The sequence below is a fragment of the Mya arenaria genome, chromosome 1 (genome assembly GCF_026914265.1).
Source record: "Mya arenaria isolate MELC-2E11 chromosome 1, ASM2691426v1".
Taxonomy (NCBI): domain Eukaryota; kingdom Metazoa; phylum Mollusca; class Bivalvia; order Myida; family Myidae; genus Mya; species Mya arenaria.
This window is the reverse complement of record NC_069122.1, coordinates 46039422-46056190: the sequence shown is the minus strand read 5'-3', so window position 1 is coordinate 46056190 and position 16769 is coordinate 46039422. Positions and strand designations below refer to the sequence as shown.

Sequence of the window (16769 nt, the reverse complement as noted above, 5' to 3'; positions counted from 1 at the left end):
AAAGTTTACGCACGCATGCACGCACGCACGCACGCAGGCACGCACTCACGACTGACAATCTGTGACGACATAAGCTCCATGGCCTTCGGCCAGTGGAGCTAATGATTTGACCTTAAATTTGTTGCCTTTCAGTTTAAAACAGATCTTAAGTAAAACAAGGTAAATATATGTATAGATATGTCATATGTTTTCAAGTCATTCGAAGCAAAATGTTAAGATCAGATTAAATTGTTTCATGAAAGTTCGTGTATGATTCATAAAAAATGTAAAAAAGAGTAGTAGTTGGTTCATTATTAAGAAGTCTTGTTGCAAATAAAAGCAATACTTGTTCAGGCAATAAGATCATATCTGGAAGCAGAATAAAGTGTAATAAAGAAGAGAATAATTATAATATTTATTAGCAATATTTTTATTGAATAATTTGACAATCACTAAACATAACTATATTGTTCACAGAACAGCAATAATTACGGTAAATCATGAAAAAATCAATTACATGTAAGTTTTAATTATTAAACAACAATGGAAATCCATCATAAAATCCACAATACAACCACCAACAGATGGGGGATCTAAAACAACACCTATTTATCAATAGCGTCTTCAAAGTAATCAAAAATAAATATAAAATGCCTAATATGTTAACTGAAATCTTGAAAAATGAAAGTTTGCCTTGTTTCAATATTTCCCTTTCTCTGTTAGTTAAAAAAGATGAAAACAGTCATATCATTACATCTGAATTGGATTTATATTTTGCAAAGTTTGTGGTTTTATAAAATAATGAAGTGAACATTGACAGCAGTTTGGCACAATGCCTACGATACTGCATTAAACATACAATATGGTCCCTGTATTGAAAGCTTAATGAACAAAGTCATTCAAGACGTGATTTATCATGGCTAGAAGTAAAAAATTATACACTAAAATTGTAAAAATCAGTAACTGGTAATATTAACAAAAATGACATATAACAAATAAAATGTTAATTTTAATAGGATTTCAGTAAACCTCAAACATTGTTGCCAATACTATCAGTTACATGTAGTTCTAAGCATACAACCTAACTTGAACCTAAACATTAAAGGGAGGGACTTTGTATGGTATACTGCTAAACTGGCTTAAAATGTAAGCCTGATCTGAAAAGAACAGAGCTTGTTTTCAAGACTTAAGTGTTAATAGCTTAAATTCTGATTCAGTAAAGTAAATTCTTAATTTTGTTGGAAAAATGCTACCATATGAGCAAACCTGCTAAAAATGGATGTACCTATAACATTTAATAATCTGTTTGACAACCCAACAGAGTGTAATAATTTGTTATATTATAGATAGATTATAGATACAATCAAGATTATCCTGAGCTATGTCTAACCCTCTAGGCTTTCCTTTGACACTAAACGACGGTTACAAATTAAAAGGGAATGGGGTTGGGGAGGAAGGTTATTCGGGGGAGGGGACATAAGCAAAAGGCAAGGTGCAGGCCAGGTATCTAAATGTCAATCACAAAATCTATTGCATCTAGATCCTTAGAGATTGATCCCATGAGATTTAGCAACTGACAACCTGGTGCCCATCCTTCCACTCCAGGGGTAGACTAGGAGTGTCTCATGACACGTTTTATTCACATCGGTCTGGGTGTACCCACTGGTCCATGGCTGTTCCAATTTTCTCCTTCACAGGGTCGGTCGCATCTGACAGCTGTTTAACCAGCTCCTACATTGATGTAAACATATTTTATATTTAATTTAGGGGAATGTTAATAGAGAAAAAACATTTCATTTGTTACTAATTGATAAAGTAACAATGTTATTTACAGTGGATAAGAATTTAAACATGTTCTTTTCTTTCCATTTTTAAGATTTTGTATATACTGAATGCAATGAAAAAATGAATTAATATAATATTCCTAAATATACCTTTCAGTTCTAATAGTAATGAATTTCAGATGTGACAGAATAATAAATATAATAATAAATAAATATATAATTATAATTAATAATAATGCATATATATATAAATAAAATTAACGCTCAGGAAACGTAAGTTTTCTACAAACATTTAATGTCAAGTTACAGCGACATATCTTACTCACAACTCAACTGTCGATAAGCTGCCACATATCAATAAATTATCCTTCCAAGTAAATTCTTAAACTTGGAGTTAAAGGGCCATATTTAATATAATAATAATTATATCTTAGATCTAACTTATAATTAGATAAAAGTGCAATCTGGCTGTTTTGATTGGACAATAAATACATTGACCAATGAAAAAACTCTGATTGTGTTCCTATGATGACGACCGATATAAGGTGAATATAGCCACTGGTGTCAACTTCAATAAGCCATAAAAAGAGCTTTGAACCAGGATTGGACCCTCAGGCATGACATTGAACCCCAGTTTGTAATTATAAGATTTTAGTTATAATATAATGGCTGATTATAAACTAAGATTCCTTGAAAGCATTTCTCTTTTATTGGAAACCTGTTCATGCATTTCTGAAAGTCACCTCCAAGCAAACAGGAAAATATAAAAATAAGTACAGAGAAAAACTTACGTCTGATATTTTGACAACATTATAGTTGTCTACGACCTGTTCAGGTGTTCTGCAGCCTACAATGACGACTGGCTTTACTTCCTGCTGCAGTACCCAGGAGATGGCAGCCTTAGCCATTGGGACCTCTGTTTTGGCACATAGATCCTTCATCTTGCGTAGAGACTGAAATGAGTTTTTGTCAAATAATTTATACATTTGTAAACTAGTATTCATTTCCATTCAATGCATTTATCTTGTATAAGCCTACGTCCCTGAAGACAACATATGTTCAACAGTATAAGAGAGTGTATCTAAATCAGTTTGAATTCTAAGCCCATATTTGTGAGTGAGCTAATTCATGAGTTCGTATCCACATGAAATCTGGGATGGGAGCCCTGCCTCTTGGAAAATTTTGACAAATACAGCAATGAAAGAACACATTTACAGCAAGAAATTAAGGGAAATTGAAATCAACTGATGTATATATATACATCTATTAGAATTTGATTTTTACATCTCAATTCCAATGGACCAAAAATTAAATATGTACGCCATGCTAATGCCTCGATACTCCCCTGGTATTCTTAGTTGAGATATTAAAGCAATATTTCAGTACAGGCTATAACAATTCTCACAAGGCACAGTGCAAACTTTTTGTTATAAGACAAACTGTTGTATTTATATAGATTTACATGTCAGACAGTACATAGTGTTTAACTGGTAAAATTATTTTATGCTAGGAAAAGAATCCGCATAATTATATCATAATTATATCAGTTGGTGAATATTTACAATGATTTTACTACTACACAAACTGATGGCTTGTATGTCAATTACAGTTAACCCATGCCCTTTTCAAAAGGGTGCATGTGTGTTTAATGGAGTTTAATTTAGGCCCTCAAGAGATTTAAGCAACTGCAGTGGATTGAACCTGGCACGGCTTTTTAAAGCTGACACAACAAAACGCATACAACAAAGAGGATGACGTAATTTACAATGTATACCTCAAACATTTCCTTCTCACACCCTGGAGTTCCATGTCTGCTCTTTTCAGCGCTGAAACAAGATTTAAGAAAATGTAAAAGATTTAAGAGTCCTTAACAGACAATATACCAGTAGGCTATAACACAGCAACCAGTGCCAATGCTCGACTGTATCTAATGGCGACAACTAAACCAAGGCAATGAAAATATCACAACTTGCTTCCCTGAAAATCAGACCAGGCCCCAATATTCCGAAAATACTCAAGTCAAATCTCAAACTCAATCTCAGCTCAATTTACCACATGAAAGCATAGACTGATTCAAAATCTTGCATGTTTTTGAAAGAAAGATTTTGTCAATATTTCAAAGAAAACTTATTCTACAATTCTACAGCAAAAAGTATACTTAAGTAATTGTTAAAAAATGAATTGTACTCAAACACATTTTTCTCTTGGAATCTTGACCAAATCTTTAATCCACATATTCTATGATAGAATGTGCATTTAAAAGGAGTAAAAAAATATATGATTTTTTATAACTTTTGATGCTATGTGGTAAAATGAGTTGAGACTGAGATTGAGATTTGACTTAAGTATTTTCGTGCTATTGGGGTCAGACCTGTATAACGATACTCAACTTAACTGAGTAACTAATTAAGTACCAACACTTTTAGGTCTCCCAAAAAGGATTTCATTAGTCATCAAAAATAAGACTTTTGGATGTACAGACCCAAATAACTGTACAGCAGCTAGATGTTTGCCATCAACACATTTCAACAAGCCCTGTTTTATAAAATGGAGAATTTTGAGCAAACCTGAAAAGCAGTTTACCAGTACCATGCAGAACTACTAATTAGAAACTGAGTACATGTACCTATAAAGGAAAGTACCTATTATTAGATTATCAACTTTCTAGGGGCGGATAAAAATTTTCTCTTTCTTTCTAGTGGCACTTCTATTGTCATATAATCCCCATTGAGTACTACCAATTGAAAGAACTGAGCACTGAGTACCTATCAACAGGGTACCAACCTTTAAGGGTCGAATGATTTTCATCTCTTCCGAAACCTGTCATATTAGTTACCACATTAAACTTCCAATACAGCAATTGAAAATATTGGATACGAGATCATCATCAGAAAGCCTATCTTTCAGGGGTAAATAAATTTGAGTTATAAATGCATGGACTCTCTGTATTATGAGGAAATAAAGAATCTCTCTCCCTCTCTCTCTCTCTATCATATAAGTACCACTAAAATTGAAACAAGAGCAGTCATAGACTGCCATATCCCAAGCCAAATTAAAAACAGCATCAACTTCGCCTAAAAACAAAGGATAAGAATCTCCTTGATGAGATCTATCTGATTATGAAGTTTAAAGACAATACCTCAAGGACATTTCAGGTTATGCTTCAGACAAAAAATTAATAATCAAATTAACAAATGCAATAACTATATTTCGCAAAACTTATACATAGTGATATATTCTTTCTGACAGTGTGTTGTAAACGATAACCTGTCAAGAATGAAGTTTTTTAAGCAAAAACATATTGTATGTGTTTGTTCTCAAAATGTCAACACCTACAGGAAAGTATATAGAACGTGGCCAAGTGCGAAAAAACAAGACTTTTATTGCAACAGTTTGTACTATTGGTATGTTACCCTATAAGGGGTCAAAAGGCAATCCAATAAAAGGTCTCCATAAACTTGTCCTATATACCATGTTTGGTCACACTATGTCAACAATTACATATGTTATTCAGTACTAACCATTTTTTCCATTTTCAGCAACAGTGACCTTGACCTCTTGGGGCCCAAAACATAATCTCATGAAAGGTCTCAGGAAAAATCTTTATATATAAGTTACTTTTTATAGAAAAAATGGTTAGTATTGAATAACTTAAATAAAGTTTTTTTCTATAAAAAGTAACTTAGACCTTGACCTTGTTCCTAGGGGCCTCAAACGCAATCCTATGAAAGTTCTCCATAAGCTCTTCCTATATACCAAGTTTAGTGACTATATGTCTAACCTAGCTAAAATTATTCGATACATAAGGTGACTTTGACGCTGCCCTCCCACCAGCCTGCCCGAACAATGACCCAAGTCATTATAATATATAGTTTTCCCTTTGTGAAAACCTGGTTAAGAATATGAAAATGCCCCTGTCAACAGAAAAAAAAATGAAAAAAAAGTCAATCAAGGACCATAATTTGTAATTAGGGTTAAAATGTAGTTATGTAACCTTGTTGTAAGATGATCATCAATAATTCTGCAGGGTATTGAGTTGATTGAATAAAGGGTATATAAGTTGTTTTTTATTAAAATCCCAACTTGCCCTCAAACTTTAACCTGTCCTTAAACCTATGTTCCTTAGGCAATCAGGGGCCATAACTTGTATTAAGGATGATATGGAGTTATGTAACCTCATTGTGTTATGGTCCCGAACAACTGTGTGAAGTATTAAGTCATTTCAATGAAGGATGTAGAAGTATTCATAAATATTCCAACCTGCTCTAAAACTTTAACCTAAGTTCCATAGTCAATCAGGGGCCAGAATTTGTAAAAAGGATAATATGGAGTTATCTAACCTCATTATGTGATGGCCCTGACCAACTGTATGAAGTAAGTATAAGTGAATTGAATGAAGGGTATTGGACTTGCCATAAAACTTTAACCTGCCCTAAAAATTTAATCGAAGTTTCTAAGTCAATCAGGGGCCATAACTTGTATTAAGGTTAATATGGAGTTATGCAACCTCATTGTGTGATGGTCCTGAACAACTTTGTGAAGTATCAAGTCATTTGAATGAAGGATATAGAAGTTCTTAATAAATATCACAACCTGCCCTAAAACTTTAAACCCAAGTTCCCTAGTCAATCAGGGGCCATAATATGTAAATATGATAATATGGAGTTATCTAATCTCATAATGTGATGACCCTGATTAACTGTGTGAAGTATTTAGTGAATTGAACGAAGGATAATTGAGTTATAAGTGAAAATCCCAACTTGCCCTAAAACTTTAACCAGACGCCGACGATTGACACTGACGCTGGGGCAAGTAGTATTTAAGCCCTCCTTATTCTTCGAATAGTCGAGCTAGAAATGCTTCCAGAGAAATGATTCCTACTCACTGCACTTCTTCAAAATGAGTTATACCTTTATATGCAGTTTGAAGCCAATACATCAAATACTTTTCAAGTTATATTCTGAACAAGATAGCCCAGACGCGCACAAACACTTCCATTACTATATACTCTTTGCCTTTTGGCAGTGGGTATAAAAAACAAATATCATTAATGTTGAACCAACCTTTCAGGGGCAAATAATTTTCCTCTCCTCCTGCCAACAGGCACATCATCCACAGTCATGTAGTTACCACTGAGCAGACCTTGCTGTAAGGGGGAGTAAGCCAGAACAGCAATGTCTTTCTCCTTGCAGATTGGAATTACCTCCCTTTCAGGTGATCGCCAAAGTAGATTGTATCCAATCTGTGATATAAAAATAAACAAAACCTACATCACATGCCAGTTCAGTTAAGTTTTTGAATGAAAAGATTTCAACATTCATTTCTGTCATCATATTTGAACATAAAATTAATACTCTTTTGTACTAAAATAAGCTACATTAAGACCATATTCATAAAACTTATTCAGTCATTTTTGAACTTAAGTACGGTAGATTTCTTAAGATTTTGATGACAAATTAAAAGAAAAGTGTTTTCTACATAAAAGTTTGTATATTCAATAACATCAACAAAAATAGTGTATTTCAGAATTTATTAGGTTACTATACGATATGACCAGTGAAATACTTCACTTGAGAAATTGACCTAAGGTAGGAAATGACATAAGATGTTTTATGAATACCAATCCAGAACTGTCCGAGGTAAAGCTCCTAAACCTTTAACAATGCAATTTTACTTTTTCCTCTTAAATTGTATACAAAAAACAATGAAATGTAGCATACCATGCTGTTATAATGATTATAAATAACCCGTAGAATATATAAAAATTAGTACACCAAAATTGTTTAGAAGTTAGTTAGTTTTAAATACATAATTATAACAACTACAGATGAATATACAACCACAATATGCACATTTCCATACATGCCATATTTCTGAGAGGCTTCCCAGGGGATTTTGGTCTAAATTCCAGGGGATTTTGATATAACACCAGGGGATTTTTACGCGGCAAAATTTTGCCCAATATCTGCATTTTTTTATAATATAAGAATAAATACAGAAACACACTCTAATTACAATTATTTTTGGATTAAGTCATCATGGTCCTTCATGGAATTTCACAATGATATAATTATGGATGCTTTCCACTGTCAACCTTAATCAAGTTTAAAAAATAAAAAAATAAAAATAAAAATCAAATTCCAAGGGATATGGATCCCCTAGCGGGGGACCAGGGGATGGTCAAAATTCTGGGGGATTTTCCCCCCAACCGGGGGATATGGCATGTATGCATTTCCTTAATTTTGAATGCACATGTAAGTCAATATGAAATTAGCTGTATTAATCATACTAAAAACTACAATAAACAAAATGTGTTATCAAGCCCGAATGTGTTATCAAGCCCAATGTGTTATCACGCCCAATGTGGCATAATTATTCTAAATGCTAAAATTTGCACAAGAAACACTTGCAATGTAACGTAACAAGAACATGTCCTTCCAACTTCTGTGTAAGCAAAATGAATATTTATTTTGTCAGTATAAAATAATATAAAAACATACTCTTTCCCAACTTGTTTGAAAGGGACTGAAAATAGTTTGACCAATATCACCATTTAACCATAGTAAACATTTATAAGAAATTCTTCACAAATATGCGGTAGGCAATACAATAGGGTTATTAGTACTGCCTTTGAACCGGAAGGTTGTATTCGACTTAAGTGGATTTTTGCAGATTTGGTTTTCACAAGCCAAATGAAATCAATATCTGCAAAAATCAACAAGCATCTACAGTCGAACCCAGATGGCTCGAACTCCTAAGGACTCGAGCCTCAGAAAATTTAATCCAAAAGGGGATTCTTACATTCAGTATAAAGAAATTGGTCCTTTACACCAAGTTCGAGCCAATGAGAAATTTGAGCCAAGAGAGTTCGAGCCAATGAGGTTTGACTGTACTAAGATTTACGTAAATTTATTTTGTTTATGTTTTGGTGCAAATCTAACATGCCAAGAAAAAGGGCCAATAATTTTGTGCAAATGTTAAGACAACATACAGTTGAATACAAGCAGACTTAAGGAATCTGACCCACGTATAAGCTAGTCTAGTTTCTATTTAATGTTGGTATCCACTGAAAGATTATAGCTTGTAGATACATGTAACTAATATGTTAAATAAATTACCAACAGTACATTATTCCTGAAGCTGATACAATTATTTACAGATATTTGCTCTTTATTTCAACTGAATTCAAATGTATTTTAATTGGCCTATTTTGAGGGGCAAAAAAACCCTTTTTGTTCTATAAATTATTACTTTTTTTGTGGAAATAAAACCCTTTCAAATGATACCAAAATGATATTTGTTCACCTGAGGTATGTAAAAAACATGTTTGTGGGTCAGATATCTTAATATTGTATATAACCACAGCATGCACCACCACATGGTACCTGGTTCGATACAGGGTTAACTCCCTTTTCAATTAACATTTTTAAATTCTTAGGCCCGAAATTGCAGAACCCGAAACTTCTTATTCTACCAAGAGAGACTTGTCTCTTAAGTTCTGCAACAGCTTCATCGACATCAGCTATAATCCTTGGAAAATGAGCCTGAAAAAAGGGAAAACAAATATACCAGTAACAAAATAGATTAAATTAAAAGCAAACAAACTCCTTCTAACCTGGTTGACTGTTGGAACCACACCAAGTCCGAGCAAAGACTTGAGATTTTTCGGTCCAAAGTTGCATACTCCGTAACTTTTTATCCTTCCAAGAGCAACCTGCCGTTTTAGCTCTGTGATAGCTTCCTCCGTGTTCTGGATGAAACTCGGGAAATGGGCCTGCAAATAAACTAGTTGGAGTCCCATCTACCTACTTCCTATATTGTACTATCATCTTGAAATGCTTAATTAAGTTCTTGATTAAATTCAATTGCTTAATTGGAAGGATATGGTACCATTAAAACATTGAACATACCTAAAAAGTTAAACTCCAGTTTTTTAACAACTTTTTGTAATACTTACTTTTGTAAATCATTATTTTCTTCGAAAATTACAAATGATGGTACGCATGTCATGCTGTGCAAACACCCTTGATTTATTTTTAAAAAACATGTTTTTCAACAAAAGAAGTTGACAGGCTTGTTCCTTTATAATTTTCTAATCCATACCATATTTAATAGCTACATAAAACATAAATTTTAACCAAAATACTTTTAGTCCAGATGCACTCTTACTCCCAAATAAAATTAGCATAATTTATACTTGTTTTAAAATACCTGAAAAAGGATGAATAAATGTCAAAAACAATGGTTCTTATGAGGGATACCAAGTTTGATTTGAAAGAAAGGTGCAGAAAACACGGTATTTCTACTAATAATGTGAAATGATAGTAAATCAGAGTAAATCTTTTAGCATTCACCAATCATTAATCAGAGTAAATCTTTTAGCATTCACCAATCATTTAATATTTTTATGTTTTCAGCAGGTAAATACATGGTCATAATCTTGTTATCAGTAATTAATATTTTCGAAAAGTGCATTGTTAAGTAAGTAGTTTAAGGTTTATCACTTAAAATTTATGTTCGTTTTATATGTGTTTGTACTGATTTTGAATAAGAGTGTCACTTTAATCACATAATCAATATATACTGCCTTGACAAAATCAAAAGGTCAACAAAAAGCACATCTTCTTTCAAATCACATTACAAAACAAGAGATGTTTGTCAAACATTATGCCCCCCCTGAGCGCCATGTTGTCAGGATTATATGGACAATTGAATGAAATATGCATGGACCGAAATGACAGCTGATTTGTTGCTGTTTTAAGATTATGACCATTAAAGTGTGAGGATAAAGTGTGTTATGACCGTCATGACCTTTGACTCTATGAACCCAAATCCAGAGTCATCAGCTGGTCACCAGAAACCTAAATGTCAAGTTTGAGGGCCATGGGTGCAGGCATTGTCAAGTTATCAAAAGACAAGTTTTTTTCGTTCAAGGTCACTGTGACCTTGACCTTTGACCCGATGACCCCTTAAATCATAAGGGGTCATCTACAAGTCAGATGCAACTCCATGTCAAGTTTGAAGGCCATGGGTTCAGGCATTGTTGAGTTATTACTCGGACAACCTTTTACCATTCAAGATCACTGTGACCTTGACCTTTGGCTCTATGAATCCTAAGATCAATAAGGGTGATCTACTGGTCAGGCTTAACATCCATGTCAAGTTTAATGATCATAGGTTCAGGCATTGTCGAAATATCATTGGGGGAAGATTTGTTAACTTTTTAGCATTAAAGGTTACTGTGACATTGACCTTGGCCTGATGACCCCCAAAGTCGATAGGGGTCATCTACTTGGCAGGCCCAACCTTCATGTCAAGTTTGGTGACCATAGGTCCAAGAATTGTCGAGTTTGCTTTCAAGGTCACTGTGACCTTGACCTTTGACCCCTAAAATCAATAGGGGTCATCTACTGGTCAGGCCCCACCTCCATGTCAAGTTTGAGGGCCATGGGTGCAGGCATTGTTGAGTTATCACTTGGACAACCTTTTATCATTCAAGGTCACTGTGACCTTGACCTTTGGCCCAATGACCCCTAAAATTAATAGGGACAATCTTCTGGCCAGGCTCAACCTCCAAATCAAGTTTGAGGGCCATGGGTGCAGCCATTGTCAAGTAATTACTCGGATAACCTTTTACCTTTCCAGGTCACTGTGACCTTGACCTTTGGCCCAATGACCCCTTAAATCAATAGGGACCATCTTCTGGCCAGGCCCAACCTCCAAATCAAGTCTGAGGGCCATGGGTGCAGGCATTGTCGAGTTATCACTCGGACAACCTTTTACCATTCCAGGTCACTGTGACCTTGACCTTTGGCCAGATGACCCCCCAAAACCATAGGGGTCATCTCCTGGTCAGGCCAATTCTCCAAGTCAAGTTTGAGGGCAATGGGTGCAGGCATTGTTGAGTTATCACTCGAACAACCTTTTACCATTCAAGGTCACTGTGACCTTGACCTTTTGCCCAATGACCCCCAAAAACGATAGGGGTCATCTACTGGTCAGGCCCAACCTCCAAGTCAAGTTTGAGGGCCATGGGTGCAGGCATTGTTGAGTTATCACTCGAACAACCTTTTACCATTCAAGGTCACTGTGACCTTGACCTTTGACCCATTGAGCCCAAAAAACAATAGGGGTCAGCTACTGGTCAGGCCCAACCTCCAAGTCAAGTTTGAGGGCCATGGGTGCAGGCATTGTCACGTTATCACTCGGACAACCTTTTACCATTCAAGGTCAATGTGACCTTGACCTTTGGCCTGATGACCCCCAAAAACAATAGGGGTCATCTACTGGTCAGGCCCAACCTCCATGTCAAGTTTGAGGGCCATGGGTGCAGGCATTGTTGAGTTATCACTCGGACAAGCTTTAAAATTATTTTACCATTAAAGGTCACTGTGACCTTGACCTTTGACCCGATGACCCCCAAAATTAATAGGGGTCATCTACTGGTCAGGCCCAACCTTCATGTGAAGTTTGATGACCATACGTCCAGGAATTGTTGAGTTATCACTCGGACAAGCTTTGGTCTACCGACAGACCGACCGACCGACATACCGACATGCCTGTGCAAAGCAATATACCCCTCTTCTTCGAAGGGGGGCATAATTAACTTTTGAGCAAACCAAAAACATTAAAACGATCATACCAAAAACATTTGAGTGATCATAATACATCAAACATCATATTAACGATCATGATCCATCAAACATTTCAACCTAATACCAAAAGCCTGTCTCTACCTGAAGCAGATCAATGTAAGTGGTCTGGAGTTTCTCAAGACTCCGCGTGACAGCCTCATCTATCTGTACTGCTGTATAGGGCGGGGTATTCGGGCCTTCACGGAACCCAAACTTGGAGGCAATTACAGCTTCCTGTCTACGGCCCTGCAAACACTTGCCTAGTACTTGTTCCGAACCAGCATAACCCTGCAAAAAATGTGTATTACACTTTACTTTTCGGGTGTTCTTTTCAAGTTGCCGAGAGAACATGGCCCTTGCAGGGTTTGAATTTAAGACCTTTTATTAGAGGCAGATTGGAATATTGAGCTGAAGGGATACTTATAAATACTATTCTAAAGGTGTTCTCTTGCAGAATGATAACAAAATATATAATGTGTTTTTTTATGGTTTCATAAACAAGGATGTTTTTAATAAATCATCATTATTTTTTTAAAATGAAGACATGCTGTTACTACGACCCTTGCTGTGTAGCTCTAAACAGGGCTTATTTTTGAGTTTCTGACAACTGGGCTTTTCACTGTAGTTTTCATTGTAATATTTGTTTGATCCTAAAACTAAAGAGATATTTGCAAGCAATATTTTACTCAGTCACAGAAATTTACATTGGTAGATATATATCTTAATGGTGGATTTTTTTTAAGGAAAAGCATAGGGATACATTTGACAAACAGGTAATGGTCTCTCAATAGAGAACTCATAATTGGATTTTTCCTCTTCACAAGTAGGCAACATTTATCTTGCATACAGATACTTTATCATCTCAGGTAAACATGATTTTGAATCTTCCCAAGCTATTATAGCATGATCTGACCATCAAAACAAACATGAAACCTGATAACACTAGTTTTAAGTCCCATAAAGGTCAAAATATGAGGTTTGAAGACTCAAATGATAAAACTGTGTGACCCATAAACCTAGTAGCTCAGATACAATATGAAATAAAGTCAAATTAAGTTTGAATTGAGGGACATGTCATTGAGGTTCAGGCTGAGCTATTTGAAAAATTGCAATCCTCTGCTTAAGGTATCTGACCAACAAATATTATATGTGACTTTGGATGCCTGATGAACCCAGATTATCTGGCTATCATTTGAAAGGGTTTAATGTTCAAAAGTAGAACATACAAAAATCATTTATAAATTAATATAAAAAATAGTTTCTTGACTTTAAGGATTGCAAAATGTGTCATTAACATCTGAATTCAGTAAATTTGTTGAAATAGGAGCAAATATACAAACTTTAATTATTTTGGGTATGGTTTGCTTTCAGTTATTTAATTATATTCAAAAGTAGTACCGGTAATCAGCAGGCATATATATACCTTTCAAATACCTCCAAAATTGAATGTGTTCACCAAAAAAATAGCTTATTTGTGGCCCAGATTCCTTAATTAAAATGACTAGATACTGTTCATTTTATTATAAAGTTTACAATAGTTATGCTAAGAGGCATGTCTTTATTAATTCAATACAATGAGATATACAGTACCGTTAAAGGGTATAAATCAGCATTTTATAAACACAAATAACCCCTTGGATAAATATCTGTATTATTTTAGATATTTGTATTATTTTAAATAGTTTGTTCCTGGGCACCAAATTCAATTAAATGTATTGCTAACCTCATACATTTATTCATTTTGCAACAAGAACTTAATCACAGCTTGGCATGTTGTACTGGGTTATATATTATCATTTGAAAATGAATGAACACATGACTTTGCATACATCATAGAATTTTCATTTAATATACATTTATATTAGGCATACCTCTGCTGTGTCAAAGAAGTTGATACCCAGCTCCAGGCATTTGTCTACACAAGCCTTTGAAGTCTGAAAAAAGTAAATTCATGTATTTTAAAAGAAATAATTATTTATTTAACATTTATAAATATAATATTTTTTATAACATTATAGAATACAAGAAATTCATAACAAGCCAGGGTGAATACATAATAAACAGCAGTTTAAATTCTACCAATGCTCAATACTTGTAGATCGGACTCTGTGACACACAAATGCACATTAGTATAAACATTTTTCATTCAGCTTAAGTACACAACATATCAAAATATCTAATATCATAATCAAGGATGTAAACGGTAGAAAAATACCAATTCCTCTCCATAATTATTTTGTATCAAAGTTAATATATTGCTTTTGTCTAAAACATGTAATTGACATGAATTTAAATGGGTGGGAGCACACTAAAATATAGAACCCAAAGCATATGCATCGGGGAAACTCTGGGTCTGCTCCTAAGACTTTTTTATGCCCCCACAAAGTGGCGGCATATAGGGTTGCCCTTGTCCGTACGTACGTCTGTCCGTCTGTCTGTCTGTCTGTACGTACGTACGTCCCGAAGATTGTTTCCGATCTAATTCTTGAAAACCGTTTGTCCAATCCTCACCAAACTTTAAACACATGTTTGTGACCATTATATCTTGATCAAGTTCGATAGTCATGGAAATCGCTTTAGTCATTTAGGAGTTACGGCCCTTTTTTGCCAAAAATACTTCAAAAATATATGTTTCCAATCTAATTCTTGAAAACTGTTAGTCCAATCCTCACCAAACTTTAAACACATGTTTGTGACCATAATATCTTGATCAAGTTTGATAGTCATGGAAATCGCTTTAGTCATTTAGGAGTTACGGCCCTTTTTTGCCAAAAATACTTCAAAAATATATGTTTCCAATCTAATTCTTGAAAAGTATGTGTCCAATGTGGATCCAACAAGTTTTTTCCTGCCTGAATGGCGCCATATAACCTATACAGTCTTGCGATGCCGTAAAACCCAACTCAACTCAACTTATCCTATATGTGCAGATTATCCTGAATAATCATTATGGCTTATTTTCTGTGACAAAAAATCGAAGTGGGGGCATCCGTGTCCTATGGACACATTTCTAGTTTGCATAGTTTTAGTCTTAAAATTATCACATTCTGGTGTAATCTAAGCATATTTTGTCTACCCCATTGAGCCTAAGAAGTTATCAGCATTTTTATTTTTTTATTTTACCGTATATTCTAGTTAACTGCACTTCCCAATGACACATGAAAAATCTCGACTCTCACAGAAGTCTTAAAGCTGCACTCTCACAGAATGAATGTTTTGACAACTATTTTTGTCTTGGAACGAGCCAATTTTTGCGAAAATCATTGGAAACCAGTTATATAAGACTGCTGATGAAAAAAAGGTCACATTTTTTAACATTAAAGTCCAAAAATTGATGTTTTATGCATTTTTCCATTAAACCATTAGTAACGGTTTAAGCCATAAAACATTGTATGTATGTATGTATATTATTTAGACCTTGCCGTCAAGGATAACCCGTGAAAGTGCAAGCACTTATTTCCAACGGGGTCCTTTGTTTTTTGGTGAAGGGACAGCACGATGAAGAGACAGTGGTGGGATACAAGGAAGTCCGGGTGCGATACCCTAGCTCTTTTTCGAAGAGACCCCTTGGTTCTTTTACGTGCTCAGTGTAAAGCACCGATACACGGGGTACAACTTTCCTGGGTTAAACCAGTACTGAGTACACCACTTTTCCAAGCACTACCCTTTAAATGCCGAGCGCCAGGCAAGGGAGCTACTTGTACCAACTTTTAACGTCTTCTGGTATGACACAGCCAGGGATCGAACCCACGACCTCCCGCTCCGTAGGCGGATGCTTAACCACTAGGCCACGGAGTCATTTATATTCGAACGGAAATATAAAAATCTACGAACTGATTTTTTGTCAGCAATCTTTTATCATTCTTGCAGATGTTTTACGCAAAAAATTGCTCTTTCCAAGACAAAAAATAAAAAAGTTGTAAAAATGGTGTATCTGTCGAAGTGGAAGAAGATGAGTTGGATGAATTTAAAAAAAAAATGATGAATGGTACTCCAGGGATTTTAGACACCTCCATGCACCAGGGTTTGGATTAAGGTGATAAATTGTGAAGTTCATCTAAATGCCCAAATGGTTAAATAGAGATGTTTTAAAATTTAATTTATAACAAATGGTTGTGTGTAACCTTACACATTTCAGCGGTCCTTTTTTAAGTGATAAAAAGTAATAAAAATGGTTTTCAAAGAAAAAATGGTTAAACTGTTATTTACCTCATATGATTGAGCATCCCAGTTGACATTCGCAGAGTTGTCATTCATCTGCCAGCATCCTAGACAAATTCTAGAGACTTTCAAGTCAGTTCGTGGGAGTGTGATGTAGTCCATCTTTTCAATGTTTGAAGTTTTTCTTTGGGTTAAAATTTGCTCATCCCGG

The 16769-nt window shown here is 35.0% G+C and overlaps 1 protein-coding gene across 2 annotated transcripts; it reads right to left on the bottom strand.

Annotated features, from left to right (window-relative positions):
* Positions 1 to 381: 381 nt before the first annotated feature.
* On the bottom strand, positions 382 to 16761 carry LOC128229308 (1-deoxyxylulose-5-phosphate synthase YajO-like). Of its 2 annotated transcripts, none has more exons than XM_052941153.1 (8): positions 16607 to 16761; positions 14269 to 14331; positions 12500 to 12685; positions 9379 to 9537; positions 6827 to 7005; positions 3538 to 3589; positions 2555 to 2716; positions 382 to 1710 (listed from the first exon to the last, which is right to left on the bottom strand). In XM_052941153.1, the coding sequence occupies exons 1-8, from the start codon at positions 16718 to 16720 to the stop codon at positions 1615 to 1617; spliced, it is 1011 nt and encodes a 336-aa protein (XP_052797113.1). In that variant the 5' UTR covers positions 16721 to 16761; the 3' UTR covers positions 382 to 1614. The 2 variants fall into 2 exon arrangements, with proteins under 2 accessions (XP_052797113.1, XP_052797122.1); XM_052941162.1 differs by lacking the exon at positions 9379 to 9537 and adding an exon at positions 9149 to 9307.
* Positions 16762 to 16769: the final 8 nt, after the last annotated feature.

Bases quoted from the DNA above. Each gene is read 5' to 3' on its own strand.
- LOC128229308 (XM_052941153.1), bottom strand. From the start codon at position 16,720: ATGGACTACATCACACTCCCACGAACTGACTTGAAAGTCTCTAGAATT. The intron at 14,332-16,606 runs GTAAATAACAGT...TACTTTTTTCAG, and splicing joins GGGATGCTCAATCATATGAG to ACTTCAAAGGCTTGTGTAGA. The intron at 3,590-6,826 runs GTTGGTTCAACA...ATCTTGTTTCAG, and splicing joins AAATTATTTGCCCCTGAAAG to CGCTGAAAAGAGCAGACATG.